The sequence below is a fragment of the Lycorma delicatula genome, chromosome 1 (genome assembly GCF_047948215.1).
Source record: "Lycorma delicatula isolate Av1 chromosome 1, ASM4794821v1, whole genome shotgun sequence".
NCBI classification, from domain to species: domain Eukaryota; kingdom Metazoa; phylum Arthropoda; class Insecta; order Hemiptera; family Fulgoridae; genus Lycorma; species Lycorma delicatula.
In genome coordinates this window covers 92722083-92749033 of record NC_134455.1, presented here as the reverse complement: position 1 = coordinate 92749033, position 26951 = coordinate 92722083, and the positions used below count along the sequence as shown (strand labels likewise).

The following is a 26951-nucleotide window of genomic DNA, read 5'->3' as shown; positions in this document are numbered from 1 at the left end:
AATCATGAGTTAATAAATCAATATATTTAAATTTAAAAAAATGTTAAAAAAAGGATGAAGTCTGATCTGAACCGATGTGCCATCCCTGTATAAGATCCAAATACTTTTAATTAAAATTTCATTTGGCTATAACTCTGGAACAAATGAAAATAAGTACCACTTATGATATATCATTGAAAAGCTCAATGAGGGTATATTACTGTAGTTAAGAAAAAGTCCAAAATCCAATTTTTTTTTATTTTGGGCTTTTTTGAACACTTTTGGTCCAGTCGATTGTAATCAAAAGGGGAGATGATGCACAACTAGATGTTACAACAGTCCTAAATCCTAAAATCCTAAAATTTCAACATACTACGGCTAACAGTTTTTGAGTTATGCGAGATACATACGTACATACAGACATCACACAGAAACTAGTCAAAATGGATATTTACGTTGAAATCTGAAAACCAAAATTTTTCGCGATCAAAATACTTTCTTTACCTCGTACAAGAAAGTAAAAATTAGAAGTGAAATATATAAAAATATATCTTACGCACTCTCATCTTATTAATAACATTAAGAAACTAAGACCTAAAAATTATATCCTTCAGGTTAAAATAGAAATGGGTACAGAATCAGTAGAAATTTACTATATTAATAAAGTTAATTTACAAAAATATTATTGTTAATTCTTTTTTTCTGGGCGAAAAATTCTTCTGTATTGTCATCGCCCAGACACGAAATATTTGCTGTAATAAACATTTTACAAATCTCAATTAAAGTAATAAAATAATCATCTACTTTACAACAATTGGGATAAATTGCTGAAACTCTCTATAGTAATTCAAATATAGTGATTCAATGTAAACAAACATCCCTACGAAACAGTAAAACATAAAATAACATTTCATTATCCCCTAAAATAATTCACATGTTAGCCCCTAGGTTAAACTTGCAATGCAATGCCGCACAACATATACAATCCACAAGGATGTGGTGCACTGTTATCAGTCGCAGCAAGCACAAATAGGTGCATCTGTTTGAGTCATCAGATATTCATGAGTGAGCCTAGTGTGCCACATTTACAAATAGCTGATAATAACCTCTTTTCAACAATTATTTCTCCACAAGGAGCTCCACGGTGATACAATGTTCTTAATTGAGCAAAGTTTATTGTTCATGATAGCATCCCATTTACTTTGCCACTCAAAATGAACTACCCTGTTCAGGAAACAGACAAGATCATTAGAAGCAATGCAACTGGTAAAAGTAAGCTGAAAATAAGCCTCTTTTGCTGCAATATCTGCGACGCTCATTGCCTGAAATTCCTATATGGCTAGAGATGCAGCAGAAGCTCACTGTTGTATTACATCCATTCATTTGCAAAACAACATACTGAATTTCACAAACAACAGAGTGTCTAGAGTACCAGTCACTGATCGCCCGTAGAGAACTCATGGAATCCGAGCAAACAAGCAAATGTCAAAATGTTAGGTTAATTATACTTACGGCCTCTTCTTAATAAGACAGCTCTGCAATGAAAATACTGGAGATGCTGTGGAGGCCAAACATGTATGTTCTGTTGCCTACCACAAAAGCACAGCCAACAGAATTAATGGGTTTAGAGCCATCCGTATAAACCGTAACATCAAGAGCCATACTATTTATAATATTATAAAATCTTTTTCGCAAAATAACTGGATTTGAGTGCTTTTTACTATACTAACTTTGTATTATACTTATCAAAGTAGTAATTAATGAGAGAAGGCCACCAAGGGGCTAATAACATGGAGCAACAGTAAGGGCTAGAGGTAATTACATATTTAGAGCTGAGAAAAGGCACTGAGCTCTGATGCCTAACAAAGCAGTAGATTTTGGCTGTTCCCGCTACTGATTAACATGCTGGTTGGAGAATACTGCATCAAAGGTGGATGAGTTGGTTGGGCTTTAATCTGAGCCGCATAGGAGCACATAATTTGCTTCTGCCTATTCCAAAGAGATGGCTCACCACTGTCCACCAGCAGACTTGCACAGGGCTTGAGTGAAACTCACCCATGGGACAATGAATGAATGAATGATGGACTGCATTGAGCATCCTTAGAATGGTAGCTTGTGCTGACAAAAAAGCTACGCAGCCATAGTCTAAGCGGGAACAAACCAGAGCTCGGTAGATGCACAATATGCATATACAATCAGCTCCCAAACAAGTATTAGATAAAACCCTCTAATATTTTTTAGACATTTTACCTTCAGCTCCTCCAAATGTGTTACCCATGTCAGTCCTTGGCTTAACTGTTCCTAGAAATCTAACCTGTGTGCATGCCTCATCTAGAGTTCAGGGTCAACATGTTCCCTCAACTGAACAAAGCAAATGCACTTCTTTTTTTTTTCAGGGAAAAATTGAATCCAGTAGATTTACACCAGCAATCTAAGCAAGTTATTGTATTTTGAAGCAGTCTCTCATCTGTAGATAACGTTCTACATCCTACATAAATAGAAAAATCATCTACAAATAAAAATCACAGAGGTTTACACAAACAGTTTGTTGTACTATTTATGGCTAAAGCAAACAAAGTAACATTTAGTTCACTTCCCCGAGGTACTCTGTTTTCCAGTGTGAACCTTTCAGATACTGTTGTTCCAACTTTAAAGGAACAACCACTGAAAATACCTCTGATAAATGCAAAGAGATTACTACTTTGTATGCCCTACTCATGAAGTGTATTTAGGAATCCTTTTATATGATCCAGTCCGCTCTCTGAATCACCCGTCTTCATGAATGACAGAGGCAAATCACAATTACTGACTGAGATTACAACCAATCTATGATCACTTCCAAAGAAGTTTTTGGAAATGCACCAGAGAAGTGGGAGTAAGGTTGCTTAACTCAAGGATAGATCAATGCACAAAAATGTACCTGATGAAGATGACATAAATGTGTACGATCCATCGTACAATAAGCAGAGATCTAAGTTCTGCCTCAGACCATTAACTATATTGCTTCAGGGAAAACATGACGATGAATCGCCAAGAATGGTGATGGGCGTTGAATTCACCAGTTATTAGGCAGTTAACAGGAATTTGAGAAAGCAGACTGGATAGATCATTCTCACTGATATTAGAATTAGGAGAAAGGTATAAGTTACAGATAGATATTAATTTTGAATCGCACCAATATTTTCACCGAGGCTGTAGGGATGTTTGTCACCAGTAGAACATGGGATGGCTATAATGATATCCCTGCAGAAAACTGCCACAACTTCTCATCCTGTTTCATAATCACATCTTCTGCAAACATACCTGCAAAAGGACACATCATCCTGGGGACAGAGATGAGTCTCCTGCAGACTCAATATTAAAGGATTTTCTCCTTTATTAGGATTTCAATATCTTCATGGCAAGAATGGAGACCAGAAACATTCTACTGAATAACATTTGTAGCCATTGGAACTACATTTTTCTTGTTATGTACAAAACTTCTGCGTGCAAATTATTTGTTGAATATTAACCGGTTTTACTTTTTTCTGTTTTAAACTTTCAAGAAGTGCTTAGCTTCTTCTGGCACTTCATTCACCTCCATATGCTTGAAGAGACCACGAGATGGTATGGGGATTTGGATGCCTGGAAAGATGGAAATACAGTATCAGGCAATGACTTTTTTGTAAATCCCTTTAGTAGGATCTTAGTAGTTTGCTGCATTGTTAGTGCAACAGGAACTTTGTTTGTTAGAGTACAAACTGAAGTTGATTTTGGTATACCATTTCTGGTATTTCCCCCGAAACTATCCTTCTTATCAATACTCAACACTGCAATAGCAGAGGTAAGGGATTGTACCTGGTCTGACAAAGCCTGCCGAAAGAATTAACAAAAAATTTTGTTAATGGATTTCTCATGTTGAAGGATTTTTTTATATTCCCTACAAGCTACAGGAAAAGAAACTTTCTGTTCAGTACAAATCTTTAATACAGCTTGTTCCTCTTTATAAACAGGGCGTTCTTGAGATCTTAACAAAAGTGAACCTAACAATTAAAACACTTTTCAGCTTCTGTGCATGCACTACTGTCAAAATTGGTGCAACCAATTTTGTTGTATCCAAAACTCTTGATACTGAAAGCAGCATCTTGGGTTAGGTGTGTATGTATGTATGTATGGTTGCACACAGACAGAGAGGTAGCCATTCTTATTCTCTCAGAAACGGCTGGAGCAGAAAAAGTTAGGATAAGTGAGGATGTTGGCACAATGACACCATTCTGCTTCCTCATAATCCTCTGCACAAAAATGACAAATTGCAGTGACAGCTCTTCTGACATCTCTGACAGTTCAATATCAGCCAAGTCATGGCAAAAGATCACTTCCTTGCTGGAGTTTAGAATGTTATGTGACTCCACAATCACTTCCTCTTTCCCTACACATCTAAGTAAGGCCTATGAATTTCTGGCTTTGTTCATGATTATTCACCTCAATGAACAGGACGCAACTCCTAAGCTTTTTGATTGATTTCAGTGAGCCACAAGCTGTTACTATGCATTTATTTATTAGAAAAGGGAAAACCTTAGAAGATCTCTTTCTTTCATTTCATTATAAGAAATCTTTTATTAGATAACTTAGGTTCGCCATTCTCTTTGTCGCTTGACACATATTTGGCTGTCAATATCGATCGAAGTCAATTCAAACCTCCATTTTTGTAGGTTTTTAAGTGGACCTACAACCACCAAAAGAGTTTTATTGGGACTGCCATATGGTTCCAACAAGTATTGGCGATATAACAGACCACTCCAGCAAAGCGCAAGCATACTGGAGGTAGAGTGAAATACATCTCAGTTCACCCAGATGCCCAGAGAACATCGTTCAAGACTCACTACAAATAGCCATGCACCCATCAGCACAAGTTTAGTTTAGTTTTCACCTTGGGTTATAGTTGCTTTTCGTAAGGTGTCACAACACCACCAAGTGTAAGTGTAAGAAGAGATAGTGTAAAGGTATATGTTGTAATTTGTGTAGTATTCTTGATGTAGTGTATGCATATAGTGTAAAGTATTCTGCATCTCTCTGTGTAGTGGGAAGAAAGGTTGCAGAGGCTAAGGCCGTGGGGACGCCAACCTTCAAAGTCTTAGATTAAGACTCCTCATTGGAAATTATAGTTCATAAATGATCACCAGGTTGAGGTATTATATTTGGATTATTTTATACAATCAGATAAAACAAGGAAGTGATTAATATGAGTAAAGTAATTAATCCCTTTAAGATTGCTAAAAAGTGAATTGACTGAATTTGCTGGTCAAAAAAAATATTACACCTCTTTATAAATTGTATTAATCCTTAATGAATGAAATCTGCAAATTCGTAATTTGACATTCCTTTAGGAAATTGTATACAATTATAAATAATAAGACAGACTGCAACAGATTCTCAAATTGACAGTAAGCATAAATGTTTATACCACCTTCTTATGTATTTATTAATTAGAACGTAGTATTTTGTGTAGATGATAGTGAAACAAGATAGAGTAACTTGACCTTTGACCCCTCCTGAATAATATCCCATTCTCATTGCATATAGTTTCTTCACACCAATCTTCAATTACAGCTTTTTTTTAATGTTGGTATTATAATGTATAGAATTTTTTGTGGTTATTTCTGTATTACATTTTAATACAATAATAATACTCAATAATACTTAGTTTAATTCAATAATACTTATTTAATAATACTTAGCATATTTCTCAGAAAAATAAATAAAGTCATAATTTATTAAGTTTAAACTTACAATTGTTTTTATACACAACATTAACTCCAATCAAAATCTTAATCATTAAACATTTTTGTTACATAATTCCTAACTTTAAATAAAAACACCTCCACAAAATCTAAAAGGAGTAATTAAAAATAATTTTATGTGGAAAATAACACCTCGTTACAGCAGCATCCTGAATCCCCATCTTTTTTAAACATATTACAATGCCACAGCTTATCACAAAAATAAACAAAAAACTAAATTCACTGAAAGATGATAAGAACAACTCTTACATAAATCCAAAAGAATTAAATAACATTCAGTTAGTTATCAGAAGAAGTTTCAAAAGTTATATACAATCTACATGAAACTTCATGTATTATTTAAACAGTATTAGGCAGAATAAGTAAGTATATATTTTTACAATCCTCTGCGAGTTTGTAAGCATATGTATGTGTAAGTAAATTTGATAGCAAAACAGTGAATGTAAATTGGATATTTAAACAATATTGCACCTACTGTTATTGTTATTATTATAGTAGTAGTAGTTTTTATAATACACAATATTATCATACTGTATTGTGCTATTGTATTATCATTTTTTTTTAATAATAAATCATAGTTTTACTTTTTTAAGCCATATTATAGCTGTTCATTTATAACTGTATTGCATAATTATTCTATATTATTCCAGTTATGGATAATGTAAAATGAATTTATTTGAAATAAGTGTCAATATAAGAAAAAAGCCTTAATAGATTTTGCCTTGATGCTAATACATCAACCTCCCCCTGACTCTCCTCTTAACTTTCACAATACTTCTATATTTTGTCTATTTTTATCTTTCACCTGTGCTATATATCGCTTAACTCATTCATTCTAAAATAAAATGTAACTTATATTTGGAGATAACCCTTATCTTAGTTACAAAAATACATCTTAATAAATTGTCAAGATCACTCTGATGAATTTCTTCACACAGACCTCAAAATAGTTATTTCACTAAGTCTATAACGTTACTTATACACAAAAATCAATAACAATTTAACAATTTACTGGAAAAATAATGGAGCTGTCAATGAAACAATTTCAAATTTGTTAAAAAAAAAATTACACGTTGAGCACTCCCAGAACTGACACCCACTTCTGATGCAATTTCTTCAACAGTGAATCGGCGATCACCTTCGATAAGCTGTTGAACAGCACAGATGTTGTCAGCTGTGAGACCTGACATATGGCATCAATCATGACTTTCATTTTCTACACTTTCTCACTCGCCCTTAAACTGTCTGGTCCACGTATACATACGGAATACCAAAAAATATGGAATATACAGTTCTCCTTTGAACTATTTTAAAATAACTGGTTGATCTTGCATTTGGTTTACAGACAGTATAATGTGTTCAATGTTTTTTATGAAGCAGTTATATTAACTATACATACCAGTATTTGTTACACGGTTGAGATACATGTAAAATACATAAGGTAACATACTCCAATCAGGATGCCACTATCTGAAAGTAAACCTTCACTATCATCCAATCGCTGCAATGAACAGAATCATGCCAGTACTAGAAGAAGGTGAAATATTGTCTACATTTCACTAGCCTAGTCAATTGATGTGCAGTAATAACTTAAGTATCTGGATCAGTGAAAATAGATAAGAAACCTATTTTCCGGCATGAAATTACCTTTTCCTAATTTTGAAAATCACTATATCAAGCACTCTAAATTCACGATCCAGAAACAAACAACCTATTCAAACCAATTCAAATTCAGTGACACTCACTGAATCTAATGATAAAATTTCATAGAAAATAGATATTATTTTATAAACCAGCATGATAAAACTAGTCAGAAATAATTCATTAAAAAGCTTTCATGCATTGAATTAATAAAAGATCTGACACGACTACAACATGATTTTTTCTGAAATGTAATATATTAAAAAATAATAATAAAAAGAATATCATGTAGTAGAGAATCTTCATCTTAAACATACAATTTCCTTCATAAAATTCAATCACATTACTTTTATTAATACTGCTGTAGTACTATTATACAAGTACATCAAATATACAATTCCCATTCTCAAAGCACAGTAGCTCTACAATTAGCCTTAACAATTATTGTAATGAAAGCTAAAGAACATTTCAGTCTCAGTTGACCAAATTAACAAAATATTTTGCAAAATAATAGAAAAACAACTGTCCATTCAAAATAATTAAGATGCAATGATAAAAGCTATGAATTATATTCCTTAAATGCTACTATGAACCTCTTTTAAGGATTATTTATAGTATCACAGTACTCTGCCAATTCATTTTTCTTAATTTTTTTATCAGTGCGTAAAAATTAAACTCATAACAGAATAGAAAAAATACTTAATTTGCTAAATTTAACAAACCTGTAAACTAATAATATCGGCAGTATAATGTCTAATTTCTGCCAGGATGGCTTTTTTCCTATAATCCCAGGCAAGCGCCCATGTAGGACAATATCCATACATTTGTCTTGTTGCATATTTATCACAGAGTACATTATAGCACATCACCGTCATCAAACCTACAAAGAGATAATAATAGGATTTAATATGATTAAATTCAACAAAAGAAAATTCTAAATCATTTCTTTAACAAAAGCAAATATAGAAAAAAGTAATTTTTTTATCAGTACGCAATCCAATCATTGCGGTTTAACTACTCTCTTAAACATACTACACACCAACAATAGACAATACTCAGTTCACAAACTATCTAAAAAGATTTTTATTACAACCTTCTTTTTCTACTACAATATTACGCATGTGAAAAATCAACTTAACTTAATCCAGATTAACACTGGAGGTAAACTGTTGGTAGTTAAAAGCAGTATTTATTTTATTTATTACTATTTTATGTACCATTTTCAAACAGTAGCCATTTTTTTTATTTAACACATGTCAATTTTTTAAGTAATTTTTAAGTATACTACTGTTTTCCTTAAATTTTGTATTTCAGTTACTATTTCTCCTACAAGAATGAAATAAAAACCATATTTCCACATTCATACCTAAATTTTTCATTCATCAGTTTTACTTTATTTTATTGTTATAAAAATAAAAAACCTAATTTTAGTTTTTATAAGATTGTGAAAAGTGAAATTTTCATTTAGATATTTAATAAAACACATAAAAAAGTTATACGAGGTAACAATTTCTTTTTCATAGCAATCTTTCAAAAATAGCAACAACAGCCAGCCAAGGATATGTATCCACCTCCAAGATTTTGAGGGAGAATACATGAAAACTGACAAATTGAAAAATTAGAAATTCATCTTTGAGATTCACCATTCAAATAACAGAGAACCAACAAAATAGCGACAAATTAACATCAAGAACGGTTTATTTTCTCAACATTTTATTAAATTAAGTAAATATAACGCTAATAAAATTCATACAAACAAAACATTAACAGCATGACAACAAAACTTTAAACCACTTACATGTTGGTTTGGTCCTGTTTGGACGTGCCAAAGGAATCCAAGGTCTTTCGGGTGGTTGTGGAGATCTCACTGAAACAACAAAACTATATTGAGGAAGCTGTGTAAAATTAAAAATAATTCCAATAAACAGACAAAACCTTTCCAGCCAATTTTATGAGTATCATGTTATTTTAAACAATAAACTTTATTATTTCATAGATTAATGGAAACAATTCTTAATAAAAGAGGACATCACTTATAAGTTTTAAACTTAGAAGTAAATTTTAACAATTGACTGATTTAAATTCCATTATCGGCCATACTTGTTTGTTTGTATGTTCTGTAATATCCTGATAATACACAAACAATACTTAATGAAATTAAATTTAATACTTTGTAGATCATTATTTCAAGTAGGCCACTGTTTGCTCCAAATAAAATATAACAACATTCCAATGTAATACCCAGCTCAAAAAAAATAGATGGTTATTTCCGTGGAATAATGCATTACATGTTGGAAAAAACAAACTAAAATATAAATATACATTTGATATCCTCTGTTTCTCATCATTAAAAAGAAAAAAAGAAAAGTGGCTGTAATTTGGTATCAGCTTGTAGTTGTAGAAATTAATACGCTAAACAAATTGACTTAAAGTAGATATTTTATTACCAACTTCAGGTGATAACTTGCTCCCAACCCCTTGAGAACACTGTCAGTAATTTGACACAGATTGGCCTCAATTCAAGAAAACTCTAATAGGTATTAAAAGACTTTTGGCAAATGATTTAAATATTAATCGATCAGTTCTTTAAATTTTTACATTCTAAAGTGGAAACTTATTAAAAACACAAATTTTCAAAATCTTTAATTTATTAAATAATTAACTTCATTATTTCTTATTGTAATTACATAACTTAGTGTCGACTCCAAAATGTTGAAATTTAAAGAAAAGTTGACAAAGTCATATTGTTTTAATTTTTAGTGTTTTTTTAGGTCAGTTTACTCCCTCTCACGAGACCATGCCGATGGTGAGGAGGCTTGAGTGTTCAGTTGTACAGAGTAGCTGGACCGAAGGTGCAAACATATCGGAGAGGTATCTGTTGAGAAACAGACTAAGGAATGATTCCTGAAAGAGGGCAGCAGCTCTTTCAGCAGTTGTTAAGGACGTAGGTTGGGAGGACTTACTTTACTCAATTTCTGAGTACTGCGCAGCTGAAAGAAATGGAAAACTACCGCTGGTCTTGTTTTCCAAGAAAATGTAACTCTTTGCACTTTCATGTAACAAAGATGGAGGCGCCTTCCTTGATAAAATATTCCGGAGGTAATAGTCCGCTGTTCAGATCTCTGGGTGGGGACTACTATGGAAGGGGTCACCAAAAATAAAAAAATAACATTCTACGAGTCGGACCGTGAAATGCTAAAAGTCAAAAAAGGTTGGTAGGTTAGAAAATTTAAAGAGGGAAATGGATACATTAAATGTAGATGTAGTAGGAATTAGCGAAGTTAATTTTAATTAACAAAAGAAAACGACTTTTGATTAGGTGATTTCAGAATAATTAACAGTGTCAAATAAAGGGCAGGCAGAAGTAGGTTTCGTAACAAACAAGAAGATAGGGAAGACAGACAGTATTTCAAAATGCATAGCGATAGAATCATTGTAATAAGGATAAAAACAAAACCTAAGTCGACAACAATTGTTAACATCTATATCCTTACAAGTGCTCATGATGATGATGATGATGATGATGCGGTAGTGTGTATACAAAGAAATTGACGAAGCAATTAAACACATAAAAGGGAATGAAAATTTAATAATAGTTGGAGATTGGAATGCAAGCATCGGAAAAGGCAAGAAAGGAAATATTGTGGGTGAATACGAGCTGGACAAAAGGAATGAAACAGGGGACCGATTTATTGAATTTTGCACAAAATATAATTTAATAATTGCCACCACCCAGTTAAAAAATTATAATAAAAGAATACACTCATGGAAAAATCCAGGTGATACTGCAAGGTATCAGATAGATTATATCATAGTTAAACAAAGATTTAAAAATTAATTTTGTCGACTGCAAAGCATATCCTGGATAAGACATTGATAGTGACTATAATTTAGTGATAATGAAATGTAGACTGGGGTTTAAAAACCTGAAGAAAAAGTGTCAGATGAATCGGTGGAACTTAGAGAAGCTTGTGGAAGAGGAGGTAAGAAAACTTTTCAGGAGGAAACGCAAGAGGTCTTACTAAAAATGATAAGGTAGGAAACACAGAAGAAGAATGGGAAAATGTTAAAAAGGAAATTCTTAAATCAGCAGAAGTGAAATTAGGCGGAACAAAGAAAACTGGTAGAAAACCTTGGATATCAAAGGATATTACAGCTGATGGATGAAAGTAGAAAGTATAAGAATGCTAGTGATGAAGAAGATAAAAAGAACTATTGACAATTAAGAAATACTATAAACAGGAACTGCAAATTAACAAAAGAAGAGTGGATTAAAGAAAAGTGTTCAGAAGTGAAAAGAGAAATAATCATTGGTAAAATAGGCAGCGCATACAGGAAAGTTAAAGAGAATTTTATGGTACATAAATTAAAATCTAATAATGTGTTAAATAAACATGGTACATTGATTTATAATACAAAAGAAAAGGACGATAGGTGGGTGGAATATATTGAAGAGTTATACGGAGGAAATGAATTAGAAACTGGTGCTATAGAGGAAAAAGAGGAGATTGAAGAGAATGAAAAGGGAAATACAATACTGAGATTTGAATTTAAGAGAGCATTAAAAGATTTGAATGGCAGAAAGGCTCCTGGGATGGACAGGATAATTGCATAATTACAATGCAGTGCAGGTGAGGAAGCAATAGATAGATTATACAAACTGGTGTGTAATATTTACGAAAAAGGGGAAATTCCATCATACTTCAAAAAGTGTTTTTGTCATGATAGATACCAAAGAAAACAGTAGCAGATAAATCTTAAGAATACAGAACAATTAGCTTAATTACTCATGTACCAAAAATCTTAACTAGAATTCTGTAAAGAAGAATTGAAAGGAGAGTGGAAGAAGTGTTAAGAGAAGACCAATTTGGTTTCAGGAAAATCATAGGGACAAAGAAGCAATTTTAGCGCTCAGATTAGCAGTAGAAGGAAGATTAAAGAAAAACAAACCAACACACTTGGTATTAGAGACTTAGAAAAGACATTTGATAACATACAATGGAATAAAATGTTCAGCATTTTATAAAAACCTAGTGTTCAACTATAGATAGAGAAGAACAATCGCTAACATTTACAGGAACCAAACTGCAACAGTAATAATCGAAGAACACAAGAAAGAAGATGTAATAAAAAAGGGAGTCAGACAAGGATGTTCCCAATCTCTGTTACTGTTTAATCTTTACATAGAACTAGCAGTTAATGATGTTAAAGTACAATTTAAAACTGGAGTAACAGTGCAAGATGAAAAGATAAAGATTCTATGATTTGCTGATGATATAATAATTCTAGCTGAGAATGAAAAAGATTTATAAAAAACAATGAATGGCATGAATGAAGCCCTACGTAAGAACTACCGCATGAAAATAAACAAGAACAAAACAAAAGTAATGAAATATAGTAGAAATAATGAAGATAGACCACTGAAAATACAAATAGGAAGAGAAAAGATTACGGAGGTAGAAGAATTTTGTTATTTGAGAAGTAGAATTACTAAAGATGGATGAATTTTATGTTAGCAACATAAAATGCAGAATAGCACAGGCGAAATGAGCCTTCAGTCAGAAATATAAATTGCTTACATCAAAAATTAATTTAAACATCAGGAAAACATTTTTGAAAGTATATGTTTGGAGCACAGCTTCACATGGAAGTGAAACTTGGACAATTGAAGTACCTGAGAAGAAAAGATTTAAGCTTTTGAAATGTGGTGCGACAGAAGAATGTTAAAGATCAGATGAATGCATAAAGTGACAAATGAAGAGGTATTGCGGCAAATTGATGAAGAAAGATGCATTTGGAAAAATATAGTTAAAAGAAGAGACAGACTTATAGGCCACATACTAAGGGATCCTGGAATAGTCGCTTTAATATTGGAAGGACAGGTAGAAGGAAAAAATTGTGCAGACTGGCAACGTTTGGAATATGTAAAACAAATTGTTAGGGATGTAGGATGTTAGGGGGTATATCGAAATGAAACAACTAGCACTAGATAGGGAATCTTGGAGAGCTGCATCAACCAGTCAAATGACTGAAGACAAAAAAAAAAAATCTTAACAAAAAATAAGAAAGAAATGCAGAGAAGCCTCATGTAGAGAGAGTGATACCGAACACGAACTAAGGCTACGTGGAATATAGAAATTTGTATTATTTCTTTCTTATGTAAAAGTAAAAAAGGGATTTTAAAAACAGTTATATAATCTAGCTCTACACACTTCACATTTAATTTGTGGCTTATTAACACAATTTTCAATTTTATTTTATTTTCAATTTTATTTTATTTTCAATTTTCCAAACAATTTCCTTGGAAGTACTTGAATGACATCAATATGTAATAGCAATTCAATATAAAACAAATGACATAAAAAAGGAAGATTCAATCATCTTGCTAATAAAAAACATCCATAATGATACTATGTAATCTACATCCATAACTTATTAAGTTATATACCCAGAAGTCTTTTTACAGCTTCCATCTAAATTGCCTAAAAGAAATTTAGTATGGAGACCCCAAAGAGAGATTGTTCTATGAAACAAAATAAGAATCATTGAAATCAGTTTATTTGGTTTAAAGTGAGACTTAGATGTGATGTGATGTGATAATTTACCACTACTTTAAAAATAGTTTTTAATTTAATAGTTTTTTGAAAAATAGTTTTCAATTTCTAGAACACAGTTTAAAAGTCACATACAAAATATGCCAGATATATTTTACCTGGATGAGAAATTATTAACATTTTTTAGGAAAAAAGACAGGCAAACAACAACAAAAATTTTAGTTCTATATTTAATGTAAATTTTTTCTTTATTTTAACAAACTGAATCATTTCCAGCAGTTTAACATAATTTTTTTCTCTTTTGTAAATACCCGATTATATAAGATTTAAATTTGAAGGAATTCCTAATTATAAGCAAATGGACAATCTTCCACAACAAATTTATTATCAAATATTTATCACAACCAAGGTTCAATTCCATATCTGAAATTTAACCATTATCTTTTACCGATATGAGATAAAACAAATCATAATTTAAAACTGATCAGATGAAGAAAGAAATGAAGACCACAATTCCCTCTTGAAACAAACATTTTTAAAATACAGGAGTTTAAGCAAATATTTAAAGTTTAAAAATTTGGCCAAGAAGCTTGTCAGCTTCATCACCAACATTTCTTTTTGAGAAACTGATTCAACACATTTATAAGTATAATAATAACTCCTTCAAGAAAATTACATCATGCAGACAATGTGTAGATGTCTATATTCCTTCTCAGTAAGTTGAAGAAAATTCAGTTTGTTTATTAGTTTCTAGATTTCATTTACATTTTTTAAGGTTTGTTCATTATTCAAATCGCTCTTTTTTTTCTGAAAATTAAATTTCTTATCTTTGTTTTGTAATTCTTCTTCTATTTTGGCTGCAACAAAGAACAAACAGCAATGACCAGGAGTAAACAAGATTTATTCAGAAAATACATAGTTGGCTCTCTCGATATCTATATTAAAATTTGTTTTTTATATCAACATTGTTAAAAAAGTGGTATTGATGCACTCCAACAAAAAAAGGAATAGAATGTAGTATGACAGCAAGTTGTAATCTTAATATAGGGTGATCAAGAATATTCTAATACTAGTTACACACTTTACAGCCATTAAACTTGCTTCATAAACACAAAAGTACTACATACATGTAGAACAAATAAAATATTTGAAAAAAATTTGCTAAAAAATGCAATGATCTAATTAAAAATGTGTACAAGTTCCACACTGTGACACCAGTTAAAGAAAACCGGATTATTCTAACACTACAATCTGAAAAGGATAAGTAAAACACAAAATCTATATTCACAGTACGGCTTGAAACACTTCATTATGAGACATTTACTTTAATGGAATAAATACAGAGTTCTTGTTATAAAGGACAATAAAAATGTACACGTACAAAATTTATATGAATAAAATGAAGCTTCTTTAAGAAATATCGACTTTAAATAATTAGATAAAAAGAAAATAATAACAAGAATAGTGTTTAGAGAAAACTGTCTGACAAGTTTTTAAGTTCAAAAATTATACATTTCAAGAAGACGTACAAAGAAGATAATGTCTAGACAGTTTCTTCTTGGTATCCAAGGATGGCAAGGGCAGCAACTGACATCTGGGCTAAAATCCTTTTAAGGTAACTGTACAGAGATGTCTCGCATTCCAATCGTATTGACCAACTGAAACACATCTCAGTATGTATCTGTTGTTTCTTCTTGCATCTTCTTTAAACTTAAAATTTACAACATCAAAATGAAACTAGGCACATGCATTTCATCAATACACACTGAGCTCACTAATAAAAAATCATCAAACAAAAGATTAATTATAAAACCAGTATTAATATAGCATGACTACAAAAGGAATGTAAACAATCAGCAACACAAATAAGTAAATTTGGTAATATTGGCTTCTTTAATAAATCTCAAAACAAACAAACAACCTGACTTCCCTAGAATTTTATAATGAAACTAATGAAGTAAATAATTTTAATGTGATATGTTTAAAAAATTTTTAAATTATTTTTGAAGTATTGAAATAAGTGAAATGAAATTGAAATAATAAATTAAAAACATTAAAACATTATGTATGGAAATGTGCTTCCAGAAGTTCTACATAAAAAAACAATGTAGTATAATATAAGTAAAAATAAATTATCTACACAAAAATAGAAGTTCATTTAACAGAAAAAAATTCAAGTCATCTAATATCTAATAAAAATTTGGGATAAAAACAAGAATTTCGGAGTAGGGTTTCAAGAGATGAGAAATAAAATGATTTCTCATTTCCTTCTTCACTTACCTAAATATACTGTTGTATATCAATCAGTTTTCCAAGTCATTCAAAATGTAACTAATATTCAGTTCTATAGGCTACACTTTCGATCATCACAGTGAATAGCTGAGTAAAGTACATCATTACTGATAAGGAAAGCAAATTTTACCAGTGCAAATTGAACATCAGATGCTTTATTTGCATCACAACCATAACAAACGACTGGGATAAATAATGTTAAGCAACAAATTAATGTATTCCTTTAAATATAAATAAGGCTGAGAAACTTGGTAAAAGCACACATTAAATATAAAAAAAAAGCAATAACAACAAAGCTTATTTTTTATCCAAGAAAATTATGAAGTATATATATATATATATATTTTAATATTACCGCCTCTCTGAGGCAACCAATAAATATAATTTTAGTATTAAAGGCCAGAGGCCTTCAGCATGCTCACTATTAGACTAACTGGGCTAGTATGTTTTTTTTTATAAACCTAGTTATTATCAGTCAAATGTCAAGCACTGTTTAATTTTTTATTTTAATTTCATTTTATAGTGAAATAAACACTTTTAAAAAATTATGATAATGCACAACTTTCAAATTTCATTTATAGTTTGTGAATTATATAAAAATTTATATTTGCCACAAAGATATTGGCACTTTATTTAATCAGGACTTGTAACTGTACCTATTGTTCATATAGTGACATTACTGCCATAACTGCATTACATCCATTCTGGAATCATCACCCCAAGACAGGCTGATCAAAATTTAAAAACAAATGATAGCTGGGAAGACCAAAGTACCAATAGTTTGTTAACATTGCATTAATCTGATATATCTCTAAGTAATATCATCAACTTAACAATTCAAAAGTCATATTAAAAATATTTTTAAAAGATCATAGATCCCTGAAAAACCAATATATTATTTTCATTAAAATATGTTGAAATAATACTCAACAAGAAATGATAATAACGCAGAACACAAATATTCCAAAAACTGATCATTACAACAAATTTTATTGAATGTTGGATAAAAAAAATAAAATAAAACAAAGATTTTGAAACAGAGTAATTACTAATAAATGTATAACTGTATTGTTTCTTAATAAAAAGGATACATTCATTCGCTATTGAATGCAATATTTCCTAATTTACTTATGTCTACGGCAAACTCAACGCTTTTACAGTACTAAAGGCATCAACGAAAGGTATTTTCTCTGAAAGTAATTGTTCCAATATCTAGCCGATCCCTACAATGACCAGAACTAAATATCACCCTGATTTCTAAATATCACCTTGATTTCAGTAGGCTTGAATATTGATGTGCAATAATGTTTTTAGTCGTTTGCAAAAGGTAATGAGAAATTATTTCACTCCTCACTTTCCCAAACACCCATCATGGGATTTTTATGTTTGAAAATGGATTATCATTTTTAAGAATGATGTAGATCACATCAGATCGTAACAACCATATGGTTATAGCACCTAGAGACATTGTGCAAATAATGTTTTTAGTCAATTTTTCAGCTTTTCAAGATAGTTTCTTTGATATTTTAACTTAGTTACTTTAAGAAGGTTTATAAATACATAAAAAAATTTATTTGGAAAACATTTAGAATCAATTTTCTTTCCCCAAATAATCCAACTACAATAAAAAAATATTAAACTGCGGCTCTTGTGATGGAACAACACACTGCACAATGCAGTGTTACCTTATACGTACATAGAAGGCATCACCTTCTACATACAAATTGAGTATATAATTTCAGTACAGGCACACTTCTGTTTGACTGATTAGTAGTTTGTCAGAATTATGATGCAGGTTTGTCAGAATATGATGCAGGTTAATAAAATCAGAAGAGTTAAGTGTTATCAAGTCAATTAGCCAGACTTATTTGGTATTAATATATTCTTTTGAAACGGAAAGGACCTAATCCTTCAGCATCACAATTCTTGGTTGAGGATATATAAATCGGCGATTCCTGAATTTTTATAATCTACGCAGCAGGCCGAAGAGCATAAGAGTACACAAAAAATAAACATATTACATAAAGGTCATTAAATCTCACAAGCTACACTTCTAAATTTTTTTTTATTTTTATTTAAAATACGATATTTATAAACCTCCTTGAGTCAAATGACATGCAAGGCAATTTCATGACTATGAAGTGTTTGTAATAAAATGTGGCCTGGTTTGAAACAGGAAGGCAGATCTTTCTCACTCTCTCTCAGACATATACACACATACATTCTTAACTACATATCGCCCTCTCTACTTTTTATTTTGCGAGCTTGTGTTTGTTGTGCATCGTGAAGTGTCGATAACCTCGTGACATTTACGAAGCAACCTCAAAGCCCCACGGCTACAGGTTGAAGAAGGCGGGGTTACGTTCGCTTTCACTTTTCATGTTGCCGGCGGACATATAACAGCCGGGTTATCCCCACCGCTTCAGTATTCACTCATATCTCCTTCCTGTTGTACATTACATCCCAGATTTTAATTTATCGGATGGTATGTAAGAAAAATTAAACACCGAGTGTATAATTAGATAGCATAGAGAAGAAAATAATGTCGTTTCCAAAGACGGAAATAAAGCATTCGTTCTTGAAATTATGTCAAGTGCGTAATTCTGAACAAAATTAATTCTGATTCTTTTTTCCATAAAAACAAAACCGGTTATAAATTCAGTGACTACGATATAACTAATTAAACCACACAAAAATATTGAAAAAAAAATACTCATTTAATAGTTTAATTATGTTTGTAATTTTGAAGTCGGTACTACTTTTCTTACAACTACTCATTTTTTCAACAAAAGTAAAAATCCAAGATATTAAAGAACTATTTTATTTTGTTTTTTATGTGGACCATGTTTAAACTGAATTTGAAGCCAATATTATTTTTAATAAAATTATTTTCCTGAAAAACTAATAATTCATTAAACCAGATAAAAATTAGCCTAAATTCCATCTAGCGCGGAGGTACTTTTTTTTAGACTCTTATACAAAAAGAAACAACAATCATTCTATACTAATATTTAAAATACTAACAAATATCACTGTGATAAAGATTTGAAAACTATTTTAATACTGATAAAAATCTCGTTAAAAAAAATCAGAAACAATTTTTTTTAAATTTAATTCCAATAAGTTAAAATAATACAAGTTTTAACCAAATTATAAATATTATATCTTTAGGGGCTGTAGTTTATAGCCCGTAACTCTCAGATAAAACGTTCTCAAACTAATAACGAAAAGATTAATTTCCTGAAACCATAAAAGTTTAAAAAAATTTAAAAATCTTATTTTTAAGGATACTGGTATTTATTGACCCATATTTTTAGAAAATTATTTCCGTTTTGATAATGCTTATTTCTTCTTTCTATAAATTAAAATCATTGTCGCCCGTCGTCATTGTGTTCATGAGCTCCCTAATTTTTGCCATAGAAAACAAATTACAAGAAATTATATAAAGAGTCAATATTACAAAAACCATTAGACCGAAGTTAATAACCATCAAATAATTAAAAATTTCAGTAAGAATTAAAAAAACTAATGTGGAAAATTTGACTAAAGAAAAATAAAATATATTTACAATTAACAAGAAATTTACTAAAATTAAAAGAAAAGTATATGCTAAAAAGGAAAGCAAATGACCGAGTGAAAAACTTTATGAAATACGTCCGTTGAAAAAATAAAAAATAAAACGATATATGAAAAAACCTCTTGAACAATAGAGCGAAAGAAGAATAAAATTCTTGAAAAGATCGTTTTTCAAAAAGATGATAATAAACAATTTAAATTTAATAAATACTACAAAAAATAAAAATCACGATCTATCAGCGAAAAAAATAAACTGAACGAACTGAATTCATGATTGAATAATGGTATTACAAAACATAAACGACGAGGGTAGCAAGTGGCCCTTTTTTTTCTTTAGTTTACAGAAAAAAACTTTTTAAATCGATTGGATAAGCTAATAAGACTAAAGTTCGACGAAAATAAAAATAAATTTCTTTTAAAAGTTGAACCCCATTTAAAATACAGCATTTTTAAATACAATCCCATCACGTTTCATTTTTTAAAAATATTTAACAGAACAAACTTTCCTAATGCACAAGGTACAAAAAGTAAATTTCATCATTGTAGGTTAAGCTGTTCCTGATATATAAATCAAACAGCTTACACCGGGTTAACAGTCAGAAATTTCTTAACCAAGATTTTATTGTTTTTTGGACTAAATGACTTCAAAATGTTAAAAAATACAAAAATTCAAAGAGGGAGGTCACCACCGGTAGTATTAATCTACTACTTCTTTTCTATATATATAAGCCAGGACATTTAAATGTGCAATAATACTTATTTCCTAAATATCCAATAGATTTATTTTCTTAATTTTACATGAAAACAGATACAATGTATTTTTTACAAAATATAATAGTAGACTTGCAAAAACATAATTTAAATGAGGTCATTTTATGTAAGTCATTAAAAGCTGATAAGAATAACTTAAAACAATAACAAAAAAATTGCAAATATGGATGATTAAAAAAAAGAAAAAAACTAAATATTTTAAGAAAATTATTTCACCAATCATAAATAGGTCGGTAGCTTTTCACACAATTGATCGGGGTAAATTTACTATTAAGAAGTACTTTGAGCAGAGCATCTGCAATCTCATAAATATGTTAACTGCCTTAGTGCAACACTGAACCATCTTGCATGCGCCACAAACGGTTCAAAACAAAATATTTTGCCGATGTCCAATAGACTATTTCATTGTTTCTTATAAAAATCAGTTTTGTTTTCAAGACAGCCAAATTTCCACATGTCTCATAAAAAAATCTGATGTGGACACCACATGACGTCCTTGTACACCTATTTAATTACATACATGCATTTTCTGCTGCACTTCATTTAAACTTATTTCATCTAAAGCAAGATGTGATCCTCCAATTCTTTAATAAAACTGACAGTAAAAGAATTGCATTGTGTGCACACCATCATATTGCATCACATTATTTTGTGGTATCGGAAACAGTGTTTTATATTATTTTCGTTTCACGTCGCCCAAGTAGTGTCGTGTAGTGAGAGAACGTGTCGGATCCGTAACCATGCACACATACGTTCGAATCCGACTTCATATACATATATATATATATATTTTTTTTTTTTTATTTAAATATATTGATTTATTAGTAATTATTAACCTCTATAAAAAAAAAATTAAGAATTAAAATTAAAAGTATATAAAATTTTATTTCACTAATAACTTCTATTTTTTTCATATTTTTTTCAACCAGAGGTAAATGATTATAAATAAATCAATATATTTAAATTTAAAAAAAAGAAAAGGAATTGAAGTCGGATTCGAACCGATGCATCTTCCTCTTGTAAGATCCAAATATTTCATTAATTAAAATTTTATTTGGATATAACTCTGGAACCAATGAAAATAAGTACCACTTACGTTAAAAAGCTCTCAATGAGGGTTTATTATTGCAGTTAAGAAGATGTTAAAAATCCAAATTTTTTTAATTTGAGCTTTTGGACACTTTTGGTCCAGTCGATTGTAATCAAAGGGGAGGTGCACAATTAGATGTTAAGACAGTCAAAAATCTAAAATTATAACATTCTACGCCTAATAGTTCTTGAGTTATGCGTGAAATGTTCGTAAAGACGTCACGCCGAAACTAGTCAAAAAGGATTCCGGGATGGTCAAAATGGATATTTCCGTTGAAATCTGAAAACCGAAATTCTTCTCGATTACAATACTTCCTAAAAAGGTTTGAAGAACATAATTCTACAAATTAGCAAAAAAATAAATCAACCAAAGCAAAGAAATAACTTTTGAAAATCTTTGAAGAACGGGAAAAATTGATAAATACTCACTAAAAGGATTACTGTGACGTAACAGAAAAGAATAGCATCGTTTCAATTTCAACTTCCAACCGAATTTTATAGAAACATTATGCAATTTTTCACCTGTTTTCCTAGTGGTGAATTACAAAGTTTTATTACTACGTTGTATAAACGATTTTATACATTTTAAAAACGCTTTTTCCCCCTAGTGTAGTTTCAATATTTTCTTTTTTTTGAAATTGCTACGTCGACTACAAGATGTTTGTTTTAAAACGCAACCCCCATTTAAAGAAAAATGTGATACATTTAATGCGATCAGTTAATTTATAAATATTACAATAATTTGTGCAAAGCAATATTTAGATCAATTTTTTTTTATAACAAATGTTGAAAGTGCCCACCATTTTCATCAATGCTAGCTTTACCCTCTTTTTCATATTCCGTTCGACCTTTTAAAGTGCACCTCTTTCAATTTCTCGTAATTCTTGAGTTATGTTGGCTTTCAGTTCTTCAATGGTGAGAGGATTATTTTTGAATACACAACCTTTTCAGAAAAGTATTCTTTGCCCAGAGAAAAGAATCTGCAGGAGAAAGAAAAGGTGACTAGCTGACTATAAGCCAGTCGATATTATTCTTTCACCAAAGAAATTTCTCAAAAGGTCCGTTGCTCTTACCGTGTGACATGTGGCCCCATCTTGTTGAAACAACGAATTTTTCATTCAATTTTAAATTTGCAATAAATTGCGATACAATTTCTTGGTATATGTCTGCATTAATATGTTTTCAATATGAATATGGGAGCAATTATTCTTCGCTTAGAAATTGCACTTCACACACCATTTTTCTGTGGGCGTGAACGGATGATGTGAAGATTGGTTGAGCTCCAGTAGCGATCATTCCTACTATTAACGTAACCACTCAAATGAAACCAAACCTCTTCTGTAAAAAATAAATTTTCCGATCAAACTGATTAAACCAACTGACAGTAGTGGAGCCTAGCGGCATAATCAACCGGATGCAATTCATGTGATACATGAAATCGGTATGGCTTTAAGTTAAGTAGCCGGGTAGCTTTAAAGACGCTATACAGAGATATTCCTTTTTGTTGCGTAGTTTTCGTAATGATCTGTTAGGCGAGTAGCTTACCCTAACATCTTCCAATGTTTCATCATTAAATACTGAACGTTTCCGGCTACGTCTCTAATTGCAAACAGAACCACTTCCTCTATATTTCTTTACCAAACGATGAATTGAAGATTCCTTTGGTGCATTCTTATCCGGAGAACTACAACTGAAAGGCTTTTTGGCGCAAAAAAGATCTAGTTGTTAAAAAATTTTCCACATAATCCTTTCTTCCGAGTTCAAAACAATTTCTTCTTAAATAAAAAACACAGACGATCAAAAATAAGTTAATCGTTCACAAAAAAGAAATAGAAAATTATATCAGCCGATTATAAATCTTTATTAAAAGATTAACTTTATTAAAAAAATATTTCGCTTGGGTTGCATTTTAAAACAAACACAAATATAATAAGCATAGGAATTTGTTGTACCAACATACACAATTAAATAAGATTATTATAGATACATAATTTCCATTAAAAACGGAAAGGAAAAAGCGTTGTGAATGAAGAATTTCAGTAATCTTGACGTATGGTGAAAATACTGTCCTTCAGTGTTTATATTACTGTAAAACAGGCGTACAGTCAAGTACAAGATTTGTACAGAACTGCAACTCTACGCTTACGTGAAGCGACCACACTCTTTCTATTCTCTATTTACTGTACTCTATAAAATACTCTAAGTGCAATTGGGACTATATTTGAACAAGAGTAATCCGTGTACTCACTCGTCCGTCTTCTTAAATTCATCACATTTCGTAACAAATCTACCTCAATCGGTCAATACTCTATACCTTGTTTATTTTGAATTCAAAATGTTAAAATCAAATTCTTGTATAAAAAACAAATATTTAAAAAAAATTACAAACACAAAATTTTAAAAATCTATCACCCTGAAATACATTTATTTTAAAAAATAAGAAAAAATATTTCAGACGTTTGAAACTATTTAGTTCTTTTTTTTTTTTTAATTAACAAATAAATTCTGCCACCGAACCGTTCTATACAATCGCAAATCTTTTGCGTTAAACATAATAGTTAAATAATAATTGCGTTAAACATAGTAGTTTCCCTCTGAGGCATATGCCTCAGAGGGAAACTACTTGAAGCGACATTTCACGTTCACGAAGAATCGCCGTAACTGTCGAATATGGGGATCAGAAAATCCACAGAATCGGTGTCCCAATTCGTCCGCAACCGTCCGAAAAAGTGAATGCCAGATGTGGTATCATACATAATATAATTCTTGCGCCATTTTTCTTCTACGAGCAGGCTATTACGGGCATAGCGTAGTCGGATACGTTACAGAACTTTGGGTTTCCGCAGATAGAAAATACGAACGGCCTAATTTTCAGATAGAACGGACGATCTCCACATCGTGCACAAGTTGTGTGGACTGCACTCAACGACAGGTTTCCAGAAGGCCGGATAGGAAGAGAAGCTTCCATCGCTCGGTCACCGCGAAGTCCCGATTTCAGACCGATAGATTTCTTCTTTTGAAGCGATATAAAAGGATCGTATACCAAGAAAATATCCAACAACTTGATCACCTGCGCCAAAAAATAACACTAGCAATTCCTGCCAACACGCTCGCCAGTATGGAATGCGGCGGATTGTCGGTTTGACGTCTGTAGGCGGTAAACGGTGTTCATATAGTCACATTAATCGTTAAAACAAACTTTAGACTTTGTACTTTCATATAATAAAACACATGTATTTCTAATTCTAAATGTAATAAAGAAAACGTAATTTAAATCGCGGAGTTCTTTTTCGGACACCCGGTATATATACATATATATTTATTAATAGAAAATAAATAACATAATTCGCCGTTTTTTATACATTTTAGTATAAGGAAAAAATTAAAAAATATTTTTTTTTATGTACCTTGTAATGTTTTAAAAGAAATTAATCAACGAGACAAATTAATGCTCAACTACAGGATTAAAAAATTCACCCGGAATACCTCAAGATAATATGAAAAATAAAAATTGGCGCCAAAGATTTTAATACAAGTTAAATTGAAGAAACGTTTCGAACTTACCTTCGCAATTTGTTTTTGTCATTAGTGCGGTTAAAATTATTACGATCATTATCCTGTTCATTAAATATAAACTACGAATGTCGTATTTGGTATATTTTATTATTATTATTTAGTTGGAGTGGTTCAGGAGTACAAGGCCAAGGTCACGTTACGCGCTGTTGCGCATTTCACTACACTCGTCACAGTATCGGAGCACATTTGGCCAAACCGACGTCAACACAAAATCGGTACACCACAACTTCTATACGAATTGACCGAATTTTAAGCTGCGAATTAACTCCCCGCAAAAAAATATATTAATTTAACATTACAAAAATTTAAACATAAGAAAATACCAATATTTTCATATAACCTAAATACTTTTATCAGTTAATTACCGTAATTTCGTCGTAGAAAATTCTTCGAACTTCGCCCGCTTATTAGGAAAAATGAATAATAGCGACTATTTTAGACAGGATTTTTCTGAAAATACTACGATATTTACAGGGGCAATAAATTTATATTAAAAAAAAAAACTCTGACACGTTGTACCTGCGCCTGCCGTTGATGGTGGGCCCCCTGAACTTCTACTCGCTCATAAATAATAAAACACATTTAAAATAATGTGCATAAAATGTCTGAATTTCTTATCGGTATACACCAATACAAATCTTTATTTACCTCTTTTCGTTAAAATAAATTATTGATTTTATGAAAAATATTGCTTTTTCCAAAAAAATATTTGGTAATTTTGTTAATTTAATTAACGAAAACCCAAACTTGTTTTATTTTCCCATATTTTTAGTCCGTAATCGAAAACGTCTCCTTTTTACTCCAAGCAGTGCAACAGAATTTCTTTAACAAAGTTATAATAATAAAATCGTCGAATAACTTTCATATTTACGATAGATAACTCTATTTACAATTTTCAATAGTCCACTTATTTGAAACTTAAAATTTATATGTTTCATGATTATATAAACTTTGCAAAGAGCGTTTACCAGAAAGAAAACCGTAAAGTGCAAGGATATATCGGACTTTCTCATTAACCGAAAGAACTTCAAGGGAAAGGTCTATAATTCAGCTGGATAATTCCAAAATATGCAATTTTTAGTTTCCTTTAGAAGTATCACATCAATTTCTGGAGAAAAGCACCTTTTTTTGCGACGTTTAAACGAAAAATTGTCGATTGTTAATCTATTGCGCTCCCGTTTTGCATAATACTACCAAATTCATTTAATGGATTGTGGGTCGGAAAAACCCCGATTACTTTGAGAGAGCCTTTTGGCTGTCCTCTGGATAACGCTTAGTTTTATTTTTATTCGTTTTTACAACTACAAACTCGGCCATATTTATATATATCTTCTTCAAGAAAAAGATGCTATTTTAAAAATACTGTTTTTAACAGCCTTTTGTTTCTCTAATGAGTACCGAGATTTCTCGGGAGACAAGTCGGTTAAATTTTTTTTATTTCAATACGGCAATACAGTAACTTTTCCTATGTAAATCGATGCGAGGCCAGAGGAGTTCCGAGTAATGAAGGCCAAAGCTAATAACAATCCGAAAAATCAAATCCCGGAGTTTGGAGGAAAATGAGAAACTGTTTTCGTAAATCAGATCCAGTTTACTAGACTTTGTTAATACTATGTAGAATAAGAAATAATTCATCGATGAGACCTCGACCTCCGTGAAACTGACCTACAGCGGAAAAACACAGCACCCTGTC

At 31.1% G+C, this 26951-nt stretch overlaps 1 protein-coding gene across 6 annotated transcripts in view; it reads right to left on the bottom strand.

Annotated features, from left to right (window-relative positions):
• The window catches only part of twin (CCR4-NOT transcription complex subunit 6-like twin), a 654848-nt gene that overhangs the window by 58322 nt on the left and 569575 nt on the right, over positions 1-26951 (bottom strand). For all 6 annotated transcript variants that reach the window (XM_075357822.1, XM_075357815.1, XM_075357830.1 and 3 more), the window contains 2 exons: positions 9199-9267; positions 8123-8280 (listed from right to left, as the gene is read on the bottom strand). In XM_075357822.1, coding sequence (XP_075213937.1) covers positions 8123-8280; positions 9199-9267 — 227 coding nt within the window. The remainder of the gene's footprint in view (positions 1-8122; positions 8281-9198; positions 9268-26951) is intronic.